The sequence below is a fragment of the Acartia tonsa genome, chromosome 2 (genome assembly GCF_053477335.1).
Source record: "Acartia tonsa isolate MP-2025a chromosome 2, ASM5347733v1, whole genome shotgun sequence".
Classification (NCBI taxonomy): Eukaryota; Metazoa; Arthropoda; class Copepoda; order Calanoida; family Acartiidae; genus Acartia; species Acartia tonsa.
In genome coordinates, this window is record NC_137261.1 from 22614548 (window position 1) to 22642289 (window position 27742).

General features: G+C 31.9%; 2 protein-coding genes across 3 annotated transcripts; both read left to right on the forward strand.

Moving 5' to 3' along the window:
* The first annotated feature begins 834 nt into the window (after positions 1–834).
* On the forward strand, positions 835–14187 carry Vps16A (vacuolar protein sorting 16). Its single transcript, XM_080149344.1, has 23 exons — positions 835–929; positions 1996–2160; positions 2605–2747; positions 3645–3734; positions 3803–3871; positions 3973–4051; positions 4270–4385; positions 4711–4821; positions 4907–4955; positions 5191–5319; positions 5484–5648; positions 5747–5945; positions 6054–6139; positions 6602–6667; positions 6977–7053; positions 7564–7707; positions 8010–8154; positions 8836–8949; positions 9186–9265; positions 10699–10746; positions 12293–12418; positions 12769–12871; positions 13695–14187. The coding sequence occupies exons 1-23, from the start codon at positions 876–878 to the stop codon at positions 13785–13787; spliced, it is 2451 nt and encodes an 816-aa protein (XP_080005470.1). The 5' UTR covers positions 835–875; the 3' UTR covers positions 13788–14187.
* Positions 14158–27742, forward strand: sky (GTPase-activating protein skywalker). Of its 2 annotated transcripts, XM_080149354.1 has the most exons (15): positions 14158–14316; positions 18275–18371; positions 18831–18921; positions 19324–19409; positions 19545–19686; positions 19898–20044; positions 20316–20405; positions 20746–20787; positions 21404–21481; positions 21680–21799; positions 22575–22667; positions 24690–24747; positions 26042–26180; positions 26737–26946; positions 27581–27742. In XM_080149354.1, exons 1-15 carry the CDS (start codon positions 14187–14189, stop codon positions 27726–27728), a joined length of 1671 nt encoding a protein of 556 aa, XP_080005480.1. In that variant the 5' UTR covers positions 14158–14186; the 3' UTR covers positions 27729–27742. The 2 variants fall into 2 exon arrangements, with proteins under 2 accessions (XP_080005480.1, XP_080005488.1); XM_080149362.1 differs by lacking the exon at positions 22575–22667.

Here is a 27742-nt window from a genome sequence, read left to right on the forward strand (position 1 = left end):
TGCTTAGGTCGAGCGCAAATAATTTAAATAATTGGAACATTCAAATGCAATATTTGCCTAATAGGGGTGAAATTGATTAGGTAATAAACCAAATTTCTAGGAAAAACTAATAAATTAATTTGTATTTCTTTTAATTTTCCAATAAACTTATTCTCTATCGCGGTATTTTTAAAAAAGGAAAAACTATCTTATCGAAAAATATCCCGTTTTGGTGTAAGGAAAGGTGTTTATCGTATGACGCGGCATTTCTCGCTGTCATATGAGTAACAATCAATCAATCACAATAACAAAAACATTTATAAATGAAGAAGACAGAGCCCAATTAAAATAAAATTGTTATTAATTTATTAATAGTTACTCCAGAAATCGAAAGGGAATAATTTAGGATAAATGATGATACGTAAAAGTATTCCTTCTGCAGATTAAAATTGTTGGTTATAAAAGTTTTAACACTAGAAAAGATAAGTAACATGTTCGAAATCTCTAATTAATTAATAATATTTAAATTCAGTCAAACAAGTTAGTTATTGAAACTTTTAAACAAGTTATTTCTACTTTTAAAAACGTGTTATTAGCGGCTATGCTTGTAGGCCTCTAGGGGCATTTGAGGACAGGGGAGAGCGTAACTAAACCCTTTTAATTTTAGTTTTAAACGGTAAAGCAAAATGAATACGATGAAAAATAAATAATCAAGGAGGTGGTTATATATGTATCTATCTTGGGAAGGTGAAGGTAACCTCCACAAAACAGGTTTAATGTATTTACTGGCGAGAGTTCGATACAAACACAGACATCCTGTTTCTGTCATATAAGGATAATTCTTTTAATAACTAATTAGTGCATATATTCTATTACAAGTCATATTTCAGAGAAAAATGGACGAAGTTACAAATAATTGGATACAGTTAGACAATGACTTTTACGATAAGGTCTGTATATTATACCTACGTATTTAGTAAATGATCACATTTTTATAAAAATGTACGTATATTTAAAAGTATCATTTACACTTTTAGATCCTCCTGGCCCACTGCAGCTTTGTCGTCACTGTAGGTTGAAAATTAGGGGTAGAGAAATAAAAATCATCATAACTCCTCCAAATTTTAAGATAGATCAATAATATTTGAATCATTTAGTTCCCTATTAACAGTAGTTTTAGAAAAACCTTTTTTATTTTTTTATTTACTAAGCAAAAAGTCGAAAAAAAACACTTTTTAACAAAATTTATGCTAAAAATGATAACTTTTCGCAGAAATTTACGGAAAATTTCTAAATCAAGTAATTTATACACGAATACTTGTTAATTGTTTAGCAAAATCAAATAAGATAGATAAATCTCCATTATCAGTAGTTTCAGAATATTTTTAAAATTTTTTAAATTTGATAACAGAAAGTCGAAGAAAAACCGTTTTTTACGAAATTTAGGCTAAAAAAGTGAACATTAGTTTCGGTAAAATTCGGTGGACTTAGAGTTGATCGATTTGAATTTTTTTTGTTTTAAATGTTCATGAAGAATTTCTTTATCTCAAACATCTTTTTTTATATCTCTATTGTATTTGCAAGGCAAGTAATAAATAGATATTTTAGCGCCGTTATTGGTGATTTTTCAGGGGTAATTTTGTTTATTTGTGCTCAAAAATTATTTTTTTTAAAAGCATTTATATTAAATTCAAATAATTAAAAGTAGATATTCGGAAAAAAAGTTCTAAAATATTTACATAAATCACTTAAAAATAAGATTTAAAAAGCCCTATTTTTCGTAAAAAATGCGCTCTTCCGTGACGGGTCGGAGTTGAAATCGGAGATTTTGTGTATTTTGCAGAATGCTCATCCCACAGTGCGCGCATTATATTTGACAAAACTGCAGTGGGCCCTATACACAATTAAACCAAACAACTGTATTATCATTATTGTTTCATTGCACCTTAATTTATCATATTAAATTTATGTTTGAAAATGAATCTAAAAATTGTATACCAATATATCTTATCCCAGGTTGAACTATACAGCGGGGTGTTCACCAACATAGATGAGAGTGCTAGTAAGCTTGTTTGTGGTCCACAGGCTGGTCTAGTGCTTCTAGCTGACAAACTGAAGGTGACTGTAATGACAGCCAGCGGAGAACAGTTGTCTGCTTGGAAATGGAATAACCCGCCGCAGGTATTTAAGTTCTTTTATGATGTTTATAAATTTGTGAATTGATTTTTATACCGAAGCAACTCTAATATTTTCTTAGTCTGTCCGTCAGACAGTTAGTAATGCCAAGAGGGAAATGTATTTTATTCGGCTGCATATTGATTTCTATTACATATGCGCAAGCGCATCTTGTCTCTTATTATTTTGTCCAGCTGTGTGTCAGTCATGTTTCAAATGATATAAACCTAATGTTTCGGGATTTTCAATTGGCTTAGCATCAGATCTATAACTTACTCCTATACGATTCCCCATTCCAGGATTTATTTGTGCTTACTGCTTAGCTAGTTATTGATGTTGTTATCCTTGGTTAATATTCCGCACAAGCGCAAGTATTTTCTGTTCTTAGATTTACCTATGGCTAGATTCGGGTTTATCTAGGTACTTACTTAATATCTATGTTTATTCTAGATTTGCATGGGTTGGTCTGTAGATGAGGAGCCTGTTTTTGTATTAGAAGATGGAACAGTTCTTGTTTACACTCTTTTTGGAACATTTAAAACTTCATTTTCCATGGGACAAGAGGCCAAAGATATGAAGATTTTAGCTGCAAGGTATTGTAATTTGTAAAGGGTAAAGGGGGGGGGGGGGGAGTTTAACACATTGGCGTAAACCTGGTGTATAGGCTTTATCTTTGGACTGAGAGCCTAGAGGATAGGTTATTAAAGATAAAATCATTCTTATATGATTAATTTCCTCAGATTTAAGATTTTTTTGGATAGGCCTCCAGGTGGTCTTTGGACAGGTAAAAATAAAAAAAATGTTTTTTAAAGAGTTAAAGGTCGGCTTGTAAAAAAAATATGCATGTTTTTTCTTCAAATATGTGAATAACATAAAAAAAGATGCATGTTTGTTTTATGAGTTGACCTCCAACTCTTCAAAAAAAATATTTTTTTTTTACCTGTACAGAGGCCACCTGGAGTCCTGGAGCTCCGGAACCTGGAGGAGGCCTATCCAAAAAAATTCTTAAATCTGGGGTAAATTCATCATATAAGAATGATTTTATCTTTAATAACCTATCATCTCAGTTCCCCTCAGTCCAAAGATAAAGCCTATACACCAGGTTTACGCAAATGTGTCAAAACTTCCTCCCCCCCTTACCTACCTATATCTTTCTATTTTTTGGCCACCTTTTTTCTGGAAGCTATTAAAGAAAACAAATTTCCAAAGCAATTCTATGTTTGCACCGACGAAAATACGGTAAAAATGTGACTAGGAACCTAGTTAAAACAGTCAAAAACACTAATCCTTTATTATAAAGTAATGAGATTTTTTGAAAATTATTTTGGGTGACCACCACCCTCGCAAGAGAAATCGCCACTAGAAAAATGCCCCCCCCCCCTCATGATTTTTTTATTTTTCTATTTTAAATCAGAATAGAGAGATTCATTTAGAGATCTCTAGAGGTTTTAACGCCATTATGAATAGAAAATAACAAGCCATTGTTTCAGAATATTTTCAAGTAGTGCTGGTACAACAGGAGTTGCTGTTCTGACCAGTACATACAGATTCTACATGGTTTCCTCCTTACAGGATCCGAGGTAACTAAACTAAACTATTAATTCATACATATTTAAAAAGAAAATCTTATGTTATTTTTTTATTTTAGAGTTAGAAAATTGTATGACGTAGTTGAAATGAAGCATTTTACAGCTTGGTGCCCTCTTACTCACGATAGGTATTTTTCATTTTTAATCTTAAATATTTTATGATATTTTGTATTTAAATTCTTAATACCTTAGTTCCTAATATGATCTGCAATTGTAAAATATTATTCAGGCAAAACCGACTTTTGCTTGGAAGAGGATCCGAGTTACTTCTGTTGTCGCACAACGATATGACAGTTTTAGATATACAGGTTACAATTGCAATGTTAAAAATTGTTTTGAATCGGAAACCTTTAGGTAGGAGGTATATTTATTACCTAATTTAAACATTTATTTTTTTTACGGAGAAATTATGATCGATTTTATTTCGGGTTGATAACAATGACCCGCTGAAAAATAGCCTAAACCCGATAAGGATAAATAAGCATTTCAGATTAAAGTTAAAATAATATTATACGTAATATTTTAGATTGGCGGAGGACCCGGAGTGGAATCTAACATAACGAAGGTTTGCTTGTCACCCAGCCAGAGTAATGTTGCTGTAGTCACTGATACTGGGCTATTATGGATTGGAACTTTTACCAGGTAATATGCAGAGACTAGGTAAATCGAAATTTCAAAAAAAAAATTCTATAAGCACGTTCGTTAAATGATTGACTAGCTTGTTTGGTGGTTTAGATTTTTCACTTTAAACATTATGATACAAGAAGCAAGCTTAAAAAACTGTTTAGTTGATAAGAAGATAGCTAGCAGGGGGAGGATTGAAAATATAGAGTGTTGGAGGGCCACAGTCCAAGGTCTCTGTGGATTAATGCTGAGGACTTAAAATTGCAGTTTCTAAGGCAGTCGCCAGTCAGCTGCAAGAATTCTTTTATTCAAATCTTGTTATTTCTAGTCTCTATCTATCTAGGAAGTTAACCGACTACCAGCTAGATGCCGAGGTACTTCAGATGGCCTGGTGTGGAGAAGATGTCGTCTTTATTTCTCTTTCTTCTGGTCTGGCAAATCTTGTTCATATTAGGTTGGTATTTTTGCTGCATGATAATAATCTGTAATTGTTATTATATTACCAAGACTCAAGAATAAAATACATATACTGTTTTCAGTGGTGTAGTTGAAGTTATGTATGGTGTTTCTCCAATAGGAATAACACAGGTAGTATACAATTGGTCAGTTAAATGCTGAACCGATATGGTTCTATTTAACAGAAAAGCATCTTATATGACAGTCCCCAAGAGATTTCGTCATTAAAAAAAAATACCCCCTTACCATTAAATATAAAAAATCTTACTCATTCCCTAAGGTCTAAAGGGCTTTACTTCTAGTATTATGATAAAGAACCATAAAAAATACTTTGCACTGAAAATGTCCTATGTTAAATGAATTCTAGGAATGTGATGGAGTTAGGCTAATATGTTCTGGTTTCCACGACCTTATCCACAAGGTTTCTGAACCTGTACAGGAGATATTCAAGATTGGCTCCATGTCACCTGGATCCATCCTGCTTATGGCTTCACAGGTAACACGATTTCTAACTAGTCACCTGAAAGTGGTATTTTCACTCAAATTGTCTTAATTTGAATCATATGTTTGTTTTTTTACTTTAGGTCAGTTTTTCTGATGGTAACAAACTTGCATCAATAGTCTTTGACTGTTTCTAATGTTTATTTTACATTTTATCAGGCATACAACGAAAAATCTCACAAAGCTGATGATTACATCCGCATGATAGAGGCTAGACTTGACCAGGCAGTCTCACAGTGTATATCAGCTGCAGGAGCCCTTTTCCAGCCAACTCACCAGAAACAGCTGATGCGCGCGGCCAAGTTTGGGAACTCATTTCTACAGGTAAAAAAGATACCTATGGATTTTGTACTCTCTTTTTTTTTATGTAAATTGAGCTATTTAATATGTATTTTATTACTTTTAAATTAAATGTTTTTTAGGGATTTGCCAGTGACGCATTTTACCAGCAATGTCAAACCTTAAAAATCCTGAATTCTGTCCGCCATTACAAGATTGGAATGCCACTGACGTCCGAGCAGCTGATTGCCCTGACAAAACCGGTTATGATTGATAGATTGATATCAAGAAGATTGTTCCCCCTTGCCATTGCCATCTGTGATTATCTTAAATTGTCGCCAGGTCAAATGATTCTCCAATTTTAAATTTCTTATTTTGTTTACGAATATCTTTTACATTTTCTTGTGGAAGAATCGCTCTATCCAATTCTAATCTCTTATTTTATCATAGTTGAAGGGAAGAGTCGTGTATTGGGACATTGGGCCTGCTATAAGGTGGAAACTTCAACAGCCGATGAAGATGAAACAGCCAGACAGGTAAAGCATTGAAAACAGGGATAAGTTATTGGCAAATCAAATCAATTCCTTAAATCTGCGGCGTTATCCATTAAAGTGACTCGTTGGACACTAAAATCTCTTCTGCCTTATTTTTAAATAAGTTGAAAATTACTTGGGGGGGGGGGGATCAATTTTTTATTACTTTATGTCAGTTTATATTGGGAACTGGATAGCCCAGCAGCGTTTGAACACGGCAGGTATTGGTCCAACAGAGTTAGGACTCCTTGCAGGTTTTTGGCAAAGAAAAATATACCCACTTATTTTCAATGTATTTTAGGGTTTTAAAAATAAGAAAAGGGGGATCAGTGTTCGATTGGTATTTCGTGAGAAAGCACCAGAATAGATCACTTAAGAATTCATAACCAACGCTTTTTTTTGTGATTAGCCCTCCGCACTCTAAGTTGTGAAAACTTAAAATTTGTATGTTACGTTTTTATTTAGGTTAGCTCCAGGCTGGGATTAAATGCTGAGATTTCTTACAGTGACGTTGCATCTAAAGCTGCACAGGTTTGGATTGTTTATTACCTATTCAAGTTTTATCTTTTCTTCTTTGAAACTTTTTAATATATTTTTCAATGGTGGATTTAGTAAATGTAATGTTTTAAATTCTGTTATCTGAGTAAAAGCAAACTATTAATTATCTCTACTCTATTTAAGTTTACGTGTGCGTGTGTATTTCTGTGGTTTTATATGTAAATATCGTGCACTAAGAGAAGCTGTTAAGAAACCTTGCTCGAATAAAAATTGAGAGTCAGATGGAGCAACGGTAATAACCCTGTTAAACATCTGTCAATAACGATGAAATGTAATACATAGGTTGGAAAGAAGAGGTTAGCAGTAAAACTATTAGAACACGAAGTTAGGGCAGATAAACAAGTTCCTCTTCTATTGAAGTAAGTATTTATATATACTTTAACATGACTATGTAACAAATCAAAGCTACGTTGGTTAATTCATCGACTTAGTCACTTAACCTAGAGTTATTTACAACAAACAATTTGGTTTGCAGAAAAAAATCTTTGAATACTTCAGACCTGCAAATTTAATTTCATAATTTGGGTGGTTTTTAAAGTGAAAGTTGTCAAAATCTTAAAAAGAACCAATGTGGTTGTCTTAGGAGGTCAGTGCTCGACGACATAGGCGCACTGCTAATTACTCTTGTCTCCTGTTATTCATTGAAATTTCGGAAAGAAGATAAAGTTATATTTTATTTTCGTTATTATATTAATATCTGTTGAAGAAATTGAACCAGTAACCTTAAGTACAACTATCGTATACGCAATAAAAATGTTTTTTTTTTTTAACTTTAAAAGTCATCCTGGAAAAGCATAGGTATTGATGACTGTTTATATGATCAATTCAAATCCAGAAATCTGACAGCTATATTTTTTTTATTATTTTAGGCTCGGCCAAGGTGCCAAAGCACTGTCCAAGGCCATAGATTCCGGTGATACAGATCTTATCTACCATGTTATCCTCAATCTTCAAGAAGAACATTCAACAGCTGACTTCCATATGATCATGAGAGGGGTTAAGCTAGGAGCCAGGTAGAAATATTTGATTTATCAGCTGATTTCAGCTGTCTTACTCAAAGTAACAAAAATATTTTCTATCCCAATTATAAGGTATTGCCCATGTTTCATTCTTTAAAAATTTGGCATATATTATCTGTTTTAAAATCATTTCTATACTTCAAACCTGAAACATATAAGTAAAAAATTGGCGTTTGTTATCTTAGTTGAATTTTTATGTACTGAAGATAATAAGGATTAATTTTTCCATCGTTTTTACGTGGATTGTAAGTCTTTAAATGGAAGATCAAAATGTTGATTATTATTTGCTTGTTTAGCTTGTATACAAAGTACTGTTCTCAATACAACACTGGAGGCTTGCAGTCCTGGCTCCAGCAGGAGGATGACTGGCAGGCACTGGCCGCTCACACACTCAAAGAGAGCTACACTTCGGGAAGAATTGAAACTAGACTTTCACATCTTGTAAGTTTACTTTGTAAATTATTTAAAAATCAATTCAGATTTTTCATGTTACCTACCTGAGAGTTTGCTATACACATTTAATTTGAAATGCACCCATCTCGTAATCCAATCGCAAATGGCACTTAGAATCCGAATTTCGTTATGAAACTTGGCATGAGTAGGCAATCCCTGGTAGGTCTATTTTCCCAAAGCCAAAATCGAACAAAAAGTTGGTAAAGTAACGACTAACGGCTCAGCCGTTAAGCCATTTATTGGCTATTTTCAGGGCAAATCTGTCAAAAGCCCTATCTACAAATATCTATACTCTTTGCCGCTCTCAGACGTTTTCAACCAGTTCTAGCCGGTAGTCGCTAGTACTATAAATCTAAAAAATATGTTTTGGTATCATTTTACATGAGTTTAAGCATAATTATTTTTCAAAAAGTTTATTCCTACGTAATTAATGATAGACTACTAAAAATAGCCAAAAAAAAGGCCACACGGCTAACAGCTTAGCTTTTATAACTTTTTGTTCAATTTGGGGAAAATTGACCTACCACTCATGCCATGTTGATTATTAGATGGTTGCATTAACCACCACCCCCCTCCCCTCTTTCTTCAAGAATAAGTATTAGACTTTTATCGGTTTGTTTGGTTCCTTTGATTAGTGACTAGAAATACTTAAATATGTTGTCTTTTTAGGTGACAACTCAAGAATATTACAGAAAATCTAAACATGATTTCAACCTGAGTGTTACAGAAGAACAATCAAAATTATTAAATCATCAAACTAAACTGGAAGAAAAATTTGGCAGGGTAAGAAGTTTGTTAAATTGATTAATGTAATACTTTAAGATTTTATTACAGAACACCTTTGCTACACCGTTGATTTAAGAAAATAGTCCTTTTTTTACTGACATTTTCACTTGCAGGCTGTAATCTAGTTATTGACCAACGGATTCTTACAACCATTATCCGTGTTTATTTTAACCCTTACTTTAGAGAATACATAAGAAAAGATTCTCTTTAAAAAATGCAAACTTATTGTTTAGGTATACTTGAACAAAAGTCTGCATGGTACAGTTTCTCAGCTACTTGAAGAGGGAGAAATTAAGTTAGCAGATAAATTAAGGTAAAATTTTGTACGAAATTCCCCCCCTCCCCCCTCGGCTTTTTTCAATTATTTAAAAAAGGGAGAGGAAGGTTTTTTTGCTCGTTGGGCACCTGAGGGAAAGCACCAAATATTCTAAAACCTTGCCAGCTTCGCTGTAAAATCATTTATGTTGAAAACTATGATACTAACTTATATCGTGTATTGAGTATACAATTCCTTAGCGTAAAGCGGGGCGATCTCGGTTTTGAGGTGAAGTCGGTATTTTTTTGACCACCTTCATTAAATGACATTTTTCTCCATGTTCTAATCGACTGACAGAAAAAAACTTAAAATCAAATTTGTTCCTTATTAAATTGCCTACAAAAAAGTATAAAATGAAATTTTTGTGAGATGAATTTTTAGGGTACTTATTGGGTCTTAAAGTCGGACGACAAAAAATTTTTTTTTCGATTTTTTTGCTTCGGTCGGAAAAACGGTAAGTTGGACAAAAACTGGTAAGAGCTAGAGCTTAGACGTCTTCAGGGGACTTATTAAGAATCTAATAGGCTATCCATTTCCGTTTAAAACTTTAAAAAAGCTTGTATAGTTTTTTCTTAAATCGACTAAAAGTGAAGCGGGGCGAATTCGGTTTTTTCACTTTTTATACTAACTTTTTCAATTTTATATAAAAAAGTGAAATTTGAGGAAAAAAGTCAAATTTCTCGTACTTAGAAAAAAAAATTTTTTGTAGAAAAAATTGTCCGATCTTCATAATTTTTTTTGTGAATGCTCTTTATTACATTTAGCAACTTAACCTTTAGGGCATGCTGTAATTAAATCAATATGTCATAGGTTTTTTGAAGCTGGAAAATCGACCACAGATTTTGCCAAACTTTTCTCTTTTTTTTCAACTTGATTTTTTTAGGAAATTTTGCTAGTAGAACTAATTTTTTTTGGCCAAATCTATTCAAAATTGCCTGAATTTTAAGGATCAGGCCTTTAAAGTCATAAAAAGTTATTTTTTTCTAGTAGTATTTTTATGTTTTTTATCAAAAAAAATTTCGAAAAAAAAAGTCAAATTTCGCGTACTTCGGAAAAATTATTTTTTTTTGTAGAAAATTTGTTGTGCATACTCTTTATTACATTTAGCAACTTTTACCTTTTGGGCATGCTTTAATAAAATCAATACGTCATCGATTTTTCGAAGCTTGAAAATGCCCTACCGACTTCGCCTCAAGGCGGGGCGAAGTCGGTGCCGTTTTAGAGATCATTTTTGACAAACTTCCCAAAGTCCTAGGTTTACGTCCTTTCAGGACCTGATCGACTTTTCCGAGATCTTTCTACTGGTCTTGGTCCCATTTAAAAAAAATAATTTTTACGATTTGCAGGTTCAAAAAACCGAAAAAAAGACCGAGTTCGCCCCGCTTTACCCTATACCTAATTTATATTTTTTTATTTGTCTAATTTTTTAGGTCTGATTTCAAAATTTCCGATAGAAAATATCTCTGGTTGAAAGTAAGGTAAAAATCAGATTTAAAAGACTATACCTAAATAGAATAAAACATTTAATCATAAAAAAAAATAAGAACAGAGTTAGTCTTTTTAAATCATGGAAACATCAATGAAAAACATAACACTTATTATATTAGGTAGTTTGTGTTAAAATAGGGTAAAACGGCTGTTTGGATAATGCCAACCCTAGCTATCATGCACTAACAAATTATACTCTTTCCAGCATTATAGTAGCATTGTTATATACTGAAATGGAACACAAATACAGCATGACCCTCAAAAAAGTATTTTTAAGCATCTGCAGCCCTTATTTCTCAATGAATTATTTAAAAATGCATGTGTCCTTGTTCTCCATAGTATTCCACGTAAGTAGATATAAAAATATTTTTTTTTACCTCCATTAACACCGGAGATTTTTAGAGCTAAAGTTTTGAAAAAGTGACTGAGAAAAAGAATTTTTTTTTGTTTCTCTTATTTTTTGGATGGTCATATTATGTTTTTCTGGCAATTGAATAATGAGACACAAAGAAAAACAAGTTAACTAAATATTTCTTTTTTATTCCACCAAAAAATATAAATTTTTAATGGCAAAAAATACTACTGAATGAATTGATTATTTGCAAATTTTAGGTTATTTATTAACCCTTATTTATAGAAAAGGATTAATTATGACAGTTGCTCCGCCTACTTTTCTGACATCTCAATTATTTAATAAGGGGTAAATTAAGCTTTTTAGACTAAAAAATCATTATGTTTCATTTTTATTTTCTTTATAACTTTTTTGTTATTAAAGTTAGGATTGTGAAACAAAAACAATTTTCCTGCTATATTCATAGAGATTTATTTGGTTTTTTAATCTTAAACAATTTTGCCTAATAAGTAAGTTTTTCAAAATATCATTAAACTAAAAAGACTAAAAAAATATGTGTAAAAAAATGCTTTTTACTCAAAAACTAAATTTTTTATTTCATTTTTGTATAAAGTTTCTGCTAGTAACAAAAATAAAAGGATTTCTAGCTTAATTTTGCTAAAAAAGTCGTATCATGTTAAAAGTTACTTTTTCCTCAGTCACTTTTTCAAAACTTTAGCACTAAAAATCTCCGGTGTTAATGGAGGTAAAAAAAATATTTTTATATCTACTTACGTGGAATACTATAGAGAACAAGGACATATGCATTTTTTAATAATTCATTGAGAAATAAGGGCTGCAGATGCTTAAAAATACTTTTTTGAGGGTCATGCTGTACATTTTATAAGTCATAAACGAAACCTCATTCTACACTCTGTAATGGATAAAGATCGGTTCATTAAGTCAAACTACAGATCAATATAAAACTTAGGTTTATTGATAACCAGGGATGATAGGGCATAACATAACACAAATAATAATTATATAAATAATTACATGATAAAACTATAGGTAGGTATTGGTTCAGTAGGCGGCTGTCAGTCCAGGATCCTGCAATATGAATATATCAACAGTTTGCGCCACTTATGGACTAGGACCTTATTGCCATTGTTAAATTTGTTTAGCTTCATGGTTCATGTTTTTAGAGCCTTTGGAGCTAGTAAGCAATGGAGTGAGCTGGCTAACTTGGCAAAGAATAAAAAATCTTTGATCGGGTTTGGACCTTTTGTGGATGTCTGCATAGAGGCTGGATGCAAGGATGAAGCCAACAGGTAAATGTTAATGATTGTCCAGGGCTAGAGCTCCCTGCAGGGGTTAAAAATAGGAGAAAAGCAACTGTGAAAAATAAAATACGACGAAACCCGCTAATTCGATTTCTTTCTACGATCCAAATGTTTTATTTTGACATTACATTCGATCTTCATTAAATTTTGGTAAAATGCAGGACTAAATCACCTTCTTTGCGTAATTATAGATTTGCTTTGCTTTTAATATCTTGCCCCTAAAAATTAAACCACCATTTTAAAAATATAAATCAGACGTACTGACTTCTTGTCCCCCTTCAAGGGTCCCTAAAGAGCTCTAGGAGCGTAGCTGATAGTATATTATAACGAATTTTAAGATATCTTGTGTTGCTGAATAATGAGGACAAATTGAAATACCTGATGAAGTTAGAAATCTACTCAGAAGCTGCTGAATTAGCCTACACATTGAAAGACTCTGAGGTAAGATTTATTGGCTTTTCAATGGTCTTTATGAAACTTTATGAAAAATATCAGTTAACTTAGAGAGCATCTTTAGTATAATAAAAAGGTTTTAAGGGACAAGACAATGGACGAAAAAATGATATAATACGCAATTATGCTAAATTTTTTATTTCTCTAGATAAAATTAATGATAGAAAGGTTTAGACACTGCTGATTTGCAACCCAATAAAGATTGAATAAAAGTCTCCATTTTTTTAAGACAACTAATTAGAGATCGCGTAAATTTTTTTAAACACACAGAGCAAAAATAATGTTTCTAATGTGTATATAATTGATGGTTATTATAATGTTCGTGTACAAGTGTTTTTATAATTAAACAATTGTTACTGAAGATAACTGTCTCTTTGTTGCATTATCATTGTATAAAAGTGAGATGAACAAGATACACAATAATCTCATATTCTTTTGTTTAAGTTTTATAATCAGATTATATGTAAATATATTCAAAGGTTAAAAAAACAATGTGCAATTTAAAATTAAAACATATGAAAAAAATCTCTTATTTGGTGAATAGCGCAACTTTTCCCACTTTTGAAAAGCCCGTAGGAAATCCTAAGCTTATTTAACAACGCGGGACTCTCATTAATCATAGAAGGGGCAATTTGTGTATCATCATTGGGGATCAACATCAATTTATCGGCCATTGGCTTATCCCTTATTTATATTAGCATAAAGAATATAAATAAAATAGCAACAACTTATTATTGTTTTTAAAATTGATCAAATGCTTGCAATTTGAATTACAATAAGAGATACATTGATAATAACTTTTATTTTTTAGGCATTGACTATGATAGAAGTTAGATCTGTGAATAACTTTTCAATGTTGGAAAAGGTTGCGGCTCTAAAACAGAAATTACAGTCCTCCAGATAAATATCAATTTAATTTATGCTTACTTGATATTATTTAATTTGGACTTTTATTGATTTCTTTTTAAAATACCTATTTTAATCAAAGTATTTTTTTCATTAAAGTTGTCATTTTAAAGATTTTTTAAATGTGATTGTTAAAGTATCCTAAGAAACTGTGATCTATGTAATTTTACTTATTTATATTGTATGAAATTAATTTTAGAGCTTTTGATAAATTTTTCTTTAAACTGCATTTAAGGATACGTTTTTGTAACACTGCTGATTTTTGTAATGAAAATTAATGAATAGATTTTTATTTATGATTAAAAAAATATAACTTTGCATAAAAAATGTGGATGATATTATTGTTGAAAGACCCAAAAAGGAAGCATTGTTTATATCCCTGTAAATTTCAGACAAAATGGTGGAGAAGGAGGTGGTACCCGGAGGGGGAGACACAACCCTCCAACAACTTCAAACATTTCTGGAACAAGGAAAATTAAAAGAAGCCAAGACCTTGTTAAGAAGTCAACCCACCAAAGATATAGCAGGTTTGTCAAAATATGTTTTCTTCATTTTTTGATTAAGTAGTACTAAGAAAGTTTCCATACTTTTTTACCAACTAGCGGCTTCGCCCCTAGCCTCTAGGGGCTTTGCCCCAAGAGGTGATTTAAAAAAATTATGTCGAAATTCGTAAAAGGACTAGGGAAATCTTCAGCAAATTAAAAAAAAAATGGGTGGGAGATTTTTTTTTTTGGGGGGGGGGGGGGGTTGGTGGTGTCCCAACCCCAAGAAAATAGCTTAAAACCACCCTAAGAAGTAAAATCCGATCGGTTTAGTGGTTACCGAGATCTTAAGGGACAGACGGACATACATCAAGCTACTTTGTATTATAGATAATTATATTGGAGGGAACATACAATTTTTCTGCATTGCACATAGGGGCAAGAAGGGGCATCAATTCACCACCCCCAAATCAAGTTTTAAACATTCTATGAGTATTATCATACCCAATGTACATCAGATTTCAAAGGAATCGTAAAAATACGCTTTTCAAGTAAGCATTCTAATGCATGGAAGTCAAGAAATGCAAAAATTTTCTTACAGAAAAAGGCATACTTTTTGTGTTTCACCAACAATTTTAAAAGTATTATAAAATCTCTTAGAATTAACGTAATTAGACAAAATAACTTTTGATGAGTCATGCATTACATATATTTTGACACTATAAAAGAAAAAAACACAAATTGAAGAAATTAGTCCTAAATAATTCTAGTTGAAGTCAAGATTTTAGTTTTTTTTTGTTTGTTTTTTAATCAACTTTTAAGATCACAGTAAGAGGAAACATGTTTTCGCCAGGTGTCGCCGGCTAAAAAAACTATATTTGATTACCCAAAGACATATTTTAATCGCCAGTACTGGTTTCACTTACCCCCCTGCGCCCCCGTAGGGGTTTTTAGTCCGTTTTCTGAACGTAAGTGCACGAAAAGTTTGTAAGAAAAAGCGTTTAAATGCACTTTTAAAGTCAAAACTTAAGATATAATTCAAATAAATAAAAGACACAAAAACATAGACATATTGGGAAATATTTATTTTGACTTAGAATTAAAGTTAATAATAAGTATTTTCAAGTTCTATTCCACTAAATGATGGGAAGGAGAGGGGGGGGGGGCTAAACCTAAATCTAAACTTCTTTATGTTTGATGTTTTAATGTAACTAAATAATCGTTTCTATAGATTATTACATATATCAGGGATCTAAAGGGATAAGACAAAGGTCAATAAATTGTTGTACATCCCCAATGATAATACACAAAATTACCCCTTGTGTAGATTAAAGTTAGTAGTTAAAACGTTTGAACACACAACTGTAAAACTTTGGGGACTAGTGTTATAAACAGCCCAATGTCCCCTACCTCACTGCGGAAAGGTAAAGTAAATATGCAAATAACGTGAGGTTCTTATAATCATTCTAAATTGGAATTAGCAAGTAGTCTATCTGTCTGTCTATTGGTAATGCTTTGTTTTTAAATTATGTAGTTACATGGTATTCATGTTTAATGTCAGCAGTTTTATTTAGAAAGGGAGGGGACTGTTAATTACACTAGTCCCCAACCTTCAAAGTTTTATAATAACGTTTTTATATTCGTTAGCATAAGAACTTCAGGAAATTTAATTGATTTTTTATTGGTTGGTTCATTAAGATAAGTGTCAAAACTTTTCAACCACTAATTGTCATCTACAGACAAATAATTTTGTAATATAATTTATTAAATATGTATCAATATTGGGGATGTACATATTAATCGGTTATTGTTTTGTTCCTTAGATCCCTAGGTGTTAATATATAATACAAAGTATCTTGATGTCTATTTGTCTGTCCGCCCATCTCTTAAGATCTCGCTAACCACTAAACAGATTGAATTCTACTCTTCAGGTAATATATCTACTGGTACTGTGGTTGTTTAAAGCTCTTTTTAAAAAATAAAAATCCTCCTCAATTTTTTCATATTTCTATAATTAGGGTCGGTCCGTCCGTACGTCTGGTACAGATAGCTCTTTTACTTAACTTAAACAGGCTAGAACTGTCCTATCGATCTCAAACTTTTCATGCTGATTTCTACAACAGTTAGGTACGACTTAGAAAGCACAGCAACTCTATAATCGTTACCAGAAAGTCCGTACATCCATTTATAACAAGCTGATTTTTACTTTTTTGACAACAAATAATGGTTTTGAATGTTACAAATATCCTATTCATCTGATTTTTTGAATTCTGATTCCTATTTCAATAAGGTGTAATGTTATAAGCGAAGCAACTCTATAATCAAGTCCTAAAAACGTCAGTATGTCTTTAAACAGTAAAATATATTTAATCAGTTTTAATTACAATTTTGTATAGACATGCATTAATATTCAGTTCTGACACTTCACAAGTGTTAATGTTTGTTTGTCCTTCCATTTCAGAGCTTCGCTTCTTTCATGGATGTTGTCATCCTTGTTTAATTACCTCTCGGGGCAAATCCCCTAGAGGCTAGGAGCAAAGCCGCTAGTATTCATATGAACAGTAAACAAGAATCATAATATCATTATAAATATAGATATTAGTTAATAAAAATTTATGTTAATCATGCCCACATTTATAATGGATTTATTAAACATAAAAAAAAGTAAAACTTGTAGCTTGCTAAAATAAGGATCCCCATCCACCCCCTTTACACCATCTCCTCCCCTCCTACTGAAATGAATTCCATGACCCCAAATTTGACACTTTGAACACTAAAATCGGACTACAAGTGACATAGATACACTTTTAAGGGCCCAAAAATCTAGTGATAGGGTAGCTGCGCTACTAAAAAATTCTCATATTGCTCTGATAACCAAAACCCCTAATTAGACGATTTAAACACGAAATTCAAGATAGTTGATGGATAGATAGATGGATAGATAGATGGATGGATAGATAGATGGATAGATAGATGGATAGGTAGATGAATAGATATATGGATAGATAGATGGATAAGTAAATGGATAGACAGATGGATAGATAGAGGGATAGATTGATGGATGGATAAATTGATAGTTGATGGATAAAGAGATGAATAGTTGATGGATAGATAGATGGATCGATATATAGATGGATAGACAGATGGATAGATAGATGGATAGATAGATGGATAGATAGATGGATAGATAGATGGAAAGATAGATGGATAGATGGATGGATAGATAGATGGAAAGATAGATGGATAGATGGATGGATAGATAGATGGATAGATAGATGGATAGATAGATGGATAGATAGATGGATAGATAGATGGATAGATAGATGGATAGATAGATGGATAGATAGATGGATAGATAGATGGATAGATAGATGGATAGATAGATGGATAGATAGATGGATAGATAGATGGATAGATAGATGGATAGATAGATGGATAGATAGATGGATAGATAGATGTATAGATAGATAGATGGATAGATAGATGGATAGATAGATGGATAGATAGATGGATAGATAGATGGATAGATAGATGGATAGATAGATGGATAGGTAGATGGATAGATAGATGGATAGGTAGATGGATAGATATATGGATAGATAGATGGCTATATTGATGGATAGATATATGGATAGGGTAAGGGGGGGCTATTTTCGGGAGGGGTTAATCTGGTAATTTTCTATCTACCTTCATAAAATGACCTTTATCTCCATGTTTCTTTCAAATGACAGAAAAAAACATAAAAGCAAATTTGTTTGTTGTTAAATTACCTACAAAAAAGTATAAAATGAAATTTTTGTGAGATGAATTTTAAGTGTACTAAATAATTAAATCCCCTTTTTGGTTGATTTGCCCCAATGTGCATTGGTTGATCTCAAGATTCCTGCTATTCAGTCTTGCTTAAAATTTGTCTTGACTTTACAAAAAAAAATGCAGTTTTATTTGTTATTGCCGCGCAATTATCATTGTTAAGTATACTCTAATAAATCCTTTTTATTTTTAGGCACATGGAAGGCAATATTAGAGCATCATACGCGTGGGTCCCCTGTAGATACTGCAACAATATACTGGGACACTGTGGATACCTGCTTTGGTGGAAGGTCAGAGTTTTTTTTTACAATAAAAAATAAAACTTCTAGCTTTAAATCAACATATAAAAATAAAAACGTTAGGTAACCTGTAATAAATGTTAAATGTTTGTCAGTCTTTACAAAAGATATAAGTGAATGATAATTATTCTTTTGTTTACTAGCAGCTGCGCCCATAGCATCTTGGTGATCTGTATTCAAAATGGTCAATAGAGAACAGAAAAATAGCCTAAGACATAATCCAAGGCATAAATTCAAAACTATGATAACCTAAAATTAGGATCTCATCCTTTTTATTAGATATTGGACAACAGAAAAATAGCCTAAGACATATTGATAATCCAAGGCATAAATTCAAAACTATGATAACCTAAAATTAGGATCTCATCCTTTTTATTATATATTGAAATATTAAACTTAAGACAACAAAAAACCATGCTACTTTTCTGATAAAAATATATGATATTATAGAGATCCAATGGATTCTTTGGATAAGATACCATCATGTGTAGAATCCTCCCACACTCCAGATTACGCACACAACAAACAAACCAGAGCGGAGGTAATCCTTTCTTTGAAATGTAAAGCAACTCTATAATTCACTGTCTTTCCGTCCGTAACGCTATGGTGTTAAATGTGATTTCTGGGCTGCTATTTAACTCAACATTCCCCTCATTATGAAGTATAATTAACCATAAAACATTCATAGCGGTTCGACTGCTTATTAGAAGGTTTTTGGGAATATAAATACACTAGAACCAAAGAATTTATTAACACATGATGAATATATTAAGTTTACCATTGACCTAAATTTATTAAATCTTGATTGAATGTGTCCAAATTTTTCAACCAATATAGTTTAATTTTAATCTACTGAAAGGGTCATTTGTTTAAGTATCAATTTATCGTCCATTATAGTATATAATAAGATCCCTCAATCAAATTTGATATTGATATTCTTTAGGTTTGTCGGTTGGTGACTTGTCTGGCGTATAATTGTCCTGATATTACATATTCTCCATTAATCTTTCCATGTGCTGCTATTCTAAGGTATCATGATTAATGATTAAAAGATAATTAAAAATAAAAACCTAACAAATATTTCCTGTTTTATATTGTAAGATAGTTTTTAAAAATTCCTTTTCTTAGATATGAGTCATATTATTTGATTTTTATTTATTTAAGACGACATTTGAGTGAAGAAGACAGTTACGCGGCATTGAGCATCCTTGTTGAGCCTCCCCGCGGCTTTCAATTCCTTACTCAGAGCAGAAAATCTTGGGAGATTTTATGTCAGACATTTTATCCATTGGCACAAAAATTTATTGTAAGTATACCTACCTATTTGATTTAAACAATGTTAGTTTTTTTCGTCTTGAAGGATTTTCTTGGTCAAAAAATGTACAGGAATTAGATTTTGCTCTACAATTTAGTTGATTTTTGTCGTAGTATTTTGAACTTTGTAGAATCATTAGCGTTACTGCCATTACCTGATATATTGTGCTTTACATATTCTTTTATCCCCTTTTGATTTTCAGAAAAAGCAACTGACAAGACTAGAGGCAGTGGTGGATAAAAACGAGATGCAGTCAGTGTTTGCCAACTGGCCCTGGTGGGTCTTTGAAAATGCCCCTGTCAAATTTATTGAAACTATGTTCTCTTCCTTTCTACTTGAGGGAAATAAGGTTAGCTATAATCTTTTTATTTTGTGTTTAATTGAAGCGAAGCTTTCTACATTTAGGGTTAGTTCGTATATTCGTAAAGTATAGCTCTTATCGAACTTAGATAAATAATTTAAAGTTTTGCCATGTGATCAAACATTGACAGACATTTGGAATGTCAATTCTAGCATGACTACTATTACGAAAATATGAAATAACTAACTATTATCTTAATCATTTTAATAATTTCAGACATTGAGACACAGAACTGAATAATAATCTCTTTCTTTTTTAGATTTTATACCGCTTTGCTTTGGGTATAGTTAAAGCCTATGCCAAACATAATTTTGATGCTTCATCTATCAAAGAAGAAGGCTTTCATAAGGTAGGTAAAGAAACTATGATGTAAAACTTTTATTTCTTTGTTTAATTTATAAGGTATAAAATTATAGATATAACAAATGAATTAGGTACAAAGAAATGTTAAATAGTTCAAATATTTTTTTATTTATTTTTACCCTTTTCACATATTAATATCTTTGGTTGAAAAGTTTGGACACTGCTCGTTGGCACCAACCGATAAAGACTTAAATAAATCTCCACAAAGTTTTATGAATGAGGGAATGTGTTCATATAATTTTGGGGACCAGTATGATTTGCAGTACAAAGTCCCCTGCCCTGGCTCTATCTATAGTTTTAATGATTAATAATGTCTTTTTATTTAGTCAATGAAAAATAGTTTCAGTTCTTTGCAAGTTGACCCACTTCAGGAATATTTTGTTTACTTTGCAGGGAAGCTTAGGTATCAGTCATTAATTGCAGATTTTAAAAATAGTTGCATGTAGTGCATTTAACGAGTTGATTTACTTGGAGTAGTGAGCCTTTTGTACAAAAATTACGAAAAAATAATTAACCTCTACCACAGCGTTGTGGAGCCGGAGCCGCAGAGCTGCCGTATTTTGCTGGAGCTGGAGCCATTATTTTGATAAAAAACGGCTCCGGGTTGGCTAAAATAAGAGATTTTTTATTAATTATAATTTGGTAACTCTGTTTTGTCGTGTGCAAATGACCCTTTTAAGTTTTTCAAGTCCTTTTTTATCAAAAATTGACCCGGAGCCGCACCAAAATCAAACGGCTCCGCCACGCTGCTCTACCAAGTGGTTTTTGGGATACACCTAAAACTGTCTAATTTGTAATAGGAAAATTATGTCAACAATATGGCACCACTAAAATTTTTGCCTTTTCATCAAAATATTACATATCTTAAGAAGATGCATATCACAAGATTACAATTGTAATGGTTTGGTTAAAAATTTGTAAGTTTCAATAGGGAAAAATCAAGTTTTTTACTATTAAATTCGAAATAAACAAAGTATTTCAATGCAGATTGGATTTAAAATTGCCAGATTCAGCCGGGCTGATGTATCAAAAATGACTCTCAGAGTTGAAATGGAATTAAAGGTAAGTAAAATAATCTAGGGTTGGCAATCCGCCTAATTTTTGGACCCAGAATCCGCAATTAAAATTCAAATTTAACATTTCCTAATAATTGCATAATCATATTGATATAAATTAACAAAACATCATTAGAGGCAAGACTCCTTTACAACTGATTTGCTATTAAGCATAGATTTATGTAAAATTAAAAATTAATTTTAGTCAGTGGCCAATATTGAGTCTGGAGGTGTAGGCGCCCGAAGACGAAGTAACCTGGAACTTATTACTCCTGATGCCGCCAATGACATTGTCGCTCTTTCTGATACTCTCTCTTATAAACAGGTCAGCTTTTTTAGAAAGTATCAAAAAGTATAAAACTTACCTTACTTGATTTGGGCGAGAAAAAAGCTGTTCTATACCTACTTATCGTCTTCACATTTAAATTTGAAATCTACTTAAAACTTAGACATTGTTATACAGTTTAATTTTAGAGACATCTACATTTCTTTAATTGTTCTGTCTCTCTTTTTATAATCTTAAAAATGAAATGAAATAAGAGTTTTACTTGATTATAGCAAAACGTGATATCAGGGTATATTTTTGTACAGTAGGTACATATTTGTACACACAAATTATTTTACAAATACTTTTTTAAAAGCCTATTCACCGAATTTGATAAAACATCTTTAAAACCAATTACATATTAATTTAACTTTTAAGGTATTATTTAATGGTTATTTGCCCTTGTACTTTAAAACTTCTGTACATTCTTGATTACTGGGTCTCTGTCATCGGAAAAGCGCTATAATTTCTGAGGGGCTTATTGCTAAAAGATTATCTAACCGATTAAACTTTATTGCTTTTAAAAATATAAATAGGTCAGAGGGTTTAATTTGTGTACTTTAGATTTTAAGAAAGCGTTTGATAATTTTTTTGTTAAAATGTTGGAACTTTGCATGCACTTGTGATGCTATCTTATTAGAATTAACCTTCTATTGAATGTGTTTAATTTTGTAATAAGAAGTTTTTTAAAAATTAAGATTTTAGGTAATTTTTTTAATATCTTAAATATTTGGTTCCTTTTCACCAATTAAAACATGTTTATTGTGTTGTACAGGGTATGAGTACCCCTCAACCCAAGCCAAAGACATCAACTGCTTCTGTTTTCTCAATCCATCATCTTAAATCGGAAATTGTCAACAAAAATGACGTAAGTCTGTCTGTCCACCCATCGTATTGTCAATTGTTGTCACAGTATCATAAAATCACATTTTTTATCCTTATTTTGTTTATTTATTTGGAGCTTTCACACACAGTACCCTGTTGAGCCCTGATTACTCCATTCCCCTCCCCTTATTTTTGAATCAAATTGAAAAGATGGGGAGGGTGGACTTATTGGTTTTTTTTATTACCTATAAGATTAGATTAGGTTATACTAATATTGGGTACTGGTTGTTGTTAGCCTTGCATGGTCTGGGCACCCCAGATATAGTTCTCGCAGGGTTAGCTCCCCCTCCCCTTTGTAGGGGTTAGATAAAGGAGAGAAGAAGAAAAATATTCCCAAATAATGAAAATAAGGAAAGGTGGTATCTGTGCCCAATAGTTACTTTGTGTGAAAGCACCGTTTAATTTTAGCATGAATTTTGTCTCCACAATGTTTTCATATTAATTAATTTGACAGCTTCATTTAATTTCATGAGTATATAAATTACAATTGGTTTACTCAACTGTGTTTATGCCAGTTGTAAAGATTTTAGTTTTGCTGATCTAAACAAAAAATATTGCCAATTATACCCCTTTTATTTATTTTGGAAAAAAACACACCTACTTTTAAGAATAAAACACACTTTTGCTAGTTTTAGAAACACCCAGGTCATACATTTATTGTAATTTGTTTTTCATACACAGTTGTCCGTGAATACGTGTACGAATAATTAAAAGGTTCTTTTCCTCGATTTTTAGTTATGACTTTTAGTAAGCCTATGATTTTTTATTTATGTTTAAATAGATATTTTTTATTAAACAAGTTTTGGGAAAAGAATGATTTAAATTTATTTTAGTTACCACCAGTTCCAAGTTTTTTTTCTCTTGGCAGAAATATTCATTTATAGAATAGCGTCACACATAAATATGATAAATATGTTTTTATTTTAGTTAATACTTTTATGTTCGCATTAAAGGTATTAAAAGAGATTATATCTATATATTCAATTAGTAGATTGCTTAGTCATACAAAAGAAGTAAATATTAACACTTATTACAGAGTAACAAGACTATATTTTACTTTGTCCGTCGGTCAGTCTTAAAAGACGTTTTCCATATTCAATAAGTATTTGGTTTTGTTATATAGGATTGAAGAAATAAACAGTTATTTTAATGGCGTGGCAAATCTGTAACTTTCTTGTCCCTTGTCTGTCGTTTTAGTATCTTCAAGAAAATATTGATTTTGTGCTATGCTCACTTGTAACGCATACAAGTCAATATTATTAAAGCGTAAAACTTCTATAATTTCCAATTTTTAAGTCTTTCAGTCACCTTTTTGACCCAAATGTTGCACATTTTATTATAATATTGTTTTTCATACAAGTAAGTCAAACTTTTTCGAGTATAGTACCTTTCATATAATATGATTGTCCGTCAGTCGTATTAGTATATTTTTCATATTTACGTCTATACCTGTAAAAGCATGTGAATATATTTATAAAGTTATTTTTTTACCCTTGCATGTTATCATCTTTGTTTGTATTTTTCAACAAACAAATTACTTTACACATATTATATAAATAATCATATTGGTTCTTAAATAATTCATAATAATAGTTCATGTTTTGTAATTGTAATGTGTATAGGTTTTTATAAAAAATAATTTGTAAAATATGCAACTCTTTTATTTATCTACTGTATAAGGTTCGGTCGCAAAACAGTCGTAGCTTATTACCATTTACCATGCACAGTTTGGACTTTCATACAAAGATTGTGCAATCAAAGGGTCATTTGTCTGCAATAGTTGGGATGCTAATGCTATGGGATATAATTTAAAAGTCTGGCCCAAAGTTGTTTTAAATCTTCCCTAGAAGTATACCAAATTCTTTGGATTACATTGTGTTTAAAAGTGCCCCCCCCCCCCCACTCCAGAGTCCACTTATTTTTGATAGGTCAAATATTTTTAATTTTTATGAGTTAAACAAATTTTAAGTTCTAAAAATATATATTGTACATGTTTTAATTTTAGTTACAAAAGTTATGGCAATTGCTACCAGAAAGAATTACAATGATCAAACCTAAATTAGGTAAAATCTTCAATTAATATCAGGGATCTAAAAGGATAAGACAATAGACAATATATTGACGTACCTCCCCAATTAGGATAAACAAAAGTACTCCGTGTGTAGATTAAAAGTATTGGTTGAAAGTTTGGACTTTAATAGTTTTGATCCAAAAATCAAAAATACATCAAAATACTAAAAGTACCCAAAGTTTTTTAGCTAATGAATATGAGAACGTGTTGATAAAACTTGTCTACAAGTGTAATTTGCAGTCCATTGTCCCCTCCCTATCTAAGTACAATTTACAGTCCAATGTACACCTGCTTGCTATTTCATTTTTAGTAGCGAAGCTACTCTATAATTTGAAATGTCCGTCTGTCCGTCTGTCCGTCTGTCCGTATGTCCGTCTGTCCGTCTTAGTTTGGGGGAAACGTGATTTTCTCGGCTCCTATAAAAGATAAAAGGCTGAAATTTTTTGACAACATTCCCATTAGCAAGGAGCACAATTAACTATAAAACATCAATGGCGATAGGACCGCTTTTTAGCAGGTTTTAGGCTATTTTTGTATTTTTCACATTTTTCTCGATATCTTTGGTGTTTATGGTCCGATTTCCAAAATTATTTCAGTTATAGAATCAAAATTAAATTTCCTGTCATTTCAAGAAAACAACTATGACGGTCAGACTGTCTTTAAGCAGGTTTTAGGCTATTTTTGTATTTTTTACATTTTTCTCCATACCTTTGGTGTTTATGGCCCAATTTCCAAAGTTTTTCAGTTATAGATATCAAAATTAAATTTCCTTTCGTTTCAAGAACACATCAATGGCGGTCAGACTGCCTTTTTGCAGGTTTTTTGCTATTTTTATATTTTTCACATTTTTCTTCATATCTTTGATGTTTATGGTCCGTTTTTTAAATTTTTGTAGTTAAAAATATCAAAATTAAATTTCCCGTTGTTCTGAGCATCCAGTATGTAATTTACTTTGACCGTCAGTCTGTTAGTCATAGTACTGAAATATAAATAAATATTAAGAAATTAAAAACAAATGTTGAAAAGGTTTCGTGATTTTTTCCTAATATACATGCTTTTGTCAACTAATATCTAAATTCTTATTTAATTGTTTATGCTTCGCTACTTATGGATGTTGTCATCCTTGTTTTTTTTTTGGTTTGATTGATTCTAACTAAAATTATAGTTAGCTTCAAGGCCTGAAATATCTCACAAAATATTGTTATGGTCTGTATTATACCAGGACATACCTACTTTTTTTTCAATCTCTTTAGTTTTTGATAAATAATGATAACCCTTTTTTGCAGTATTCTCCTCCAATACAGATGGAACCTCCTTAAGAACCTTTTACCTGAAAAGTGAATACTATGAACCAACCATACTGTTGATTAAGACAAGGGATGGAGATGTTTTTGGAGCCTACTGTTCCTCCACTTGGAGGGAAAGGTAATGGTTTTATTTGCCATGCTATTGCTCGTGTGTTAAATAGGATAACATTTTTTTCAAACATCTATTCTATAGTAATAGAATGTCATGGCCTACAACAGCCTTTCCTCATTTTACTCAGGGACTGTCATTCAGCCAATTGATTAGATTTGATAATGTTGTAAAATATAATATTTTTGTGGCGTAGACATAGTTGGCTTAAAACTTGTTTTATATAACTGAAGGGAAGTGGGTAAGAAGGGAGAGAAATAAGGGAAGAGGGTTGTTAGAAAATTTTCACAAAGAATTGTTTGTTAGAATCCTGGTCCCTTGGCACCTGATTGTACCAAAGAAAACACTTTAGGGCAATGGATAAAGTGGGAGGCAAAAATAGCTATCCTACATATGTACATGTATTTTAAGACTAAATGAGGAATTTTCATACAAGCTTATCTCTTTGTTTATTTATCGTTACTTAAACAAAAAAAACAATGGACATCAACAGAAGCATACCATATCAATTCGCTTGGGACGTTGTTGTTTTATTATTTACTTTTAAATTTTTACCTTTTTTTAGGAATGAAAAGGATGAGCGGGGACTTAAACAAATGTACTTCGGGACCGGAGAAACCTTCCTCTTCAGATTTGTCCCGGGCAGGGGGGAAGATGGGGAGGAGGTGGTGAAGTATGTCTGGGTTGGAGAGGGTAAAGAGATGGAGGGGCGGGGAGACAGAGCTGAACAGCTGTTCATGTCAGCTGATGACACCATGATCAGCGTCGGAGGAGGGTAAGCAGTTTTCGCGCTAAAAAATATCTTATCTGGTCATAGGACAAACGCAGGAGTGACAAACGTCGAAGTGGACACTTAACTTCATCAAACCTATTTTAAACAATCTTATAAGTTTTTTAAATGTCAAACCTAACGTGTATAGAAATACTTAATCAAATTAATATTTTAAACACTCCTGCGTTTTTCCTGAAACCTCTCACCTATGAAGTATTGATATTTTAAAAGTCCAACTTGCACTACCTTTTAACAGATCCTAAATGAAACAAAATTACATTAAAATTATTGCCAAAGTAGGGAAAAAAGGTATAATTTTGACGTCAGAATATGCGTTATCTTTCCTTAAATGGCTGTTATAAAATTAGTATTAGCTTTATATCCTTTAGAGGACGAGATACGCCAATAATTCTTAAATTGGTTCATCTCTAAACTAAATTCTTGCTAGTTCAAACCATGAATCAATATTGCGCATCAAACTTTTTGATTGCATAATCTTTTCTGGAAGTCCTAACTGTTTTGGACCGAGATTCGAACCCATAACCTTTCCAACAACGAGCAAATTCACTACATGTTATGTCACATTTGCAATTTTAACTTCGGGATTTAATTTTTATTATAACATTGAAATTTTCAGGGAAGGTACAGGAATCTTTCTGGATGGGAACCTGGAATATGGAAGAACAGAGACATGCAAAACCTTCCAAAACCCACCTCTGGCTAGAAACAAGGATTTCTCCATATCTGTTGTTGAAGTCATAGGTTTTAATGACACAAAATGGTAAACTAAGAATGACAA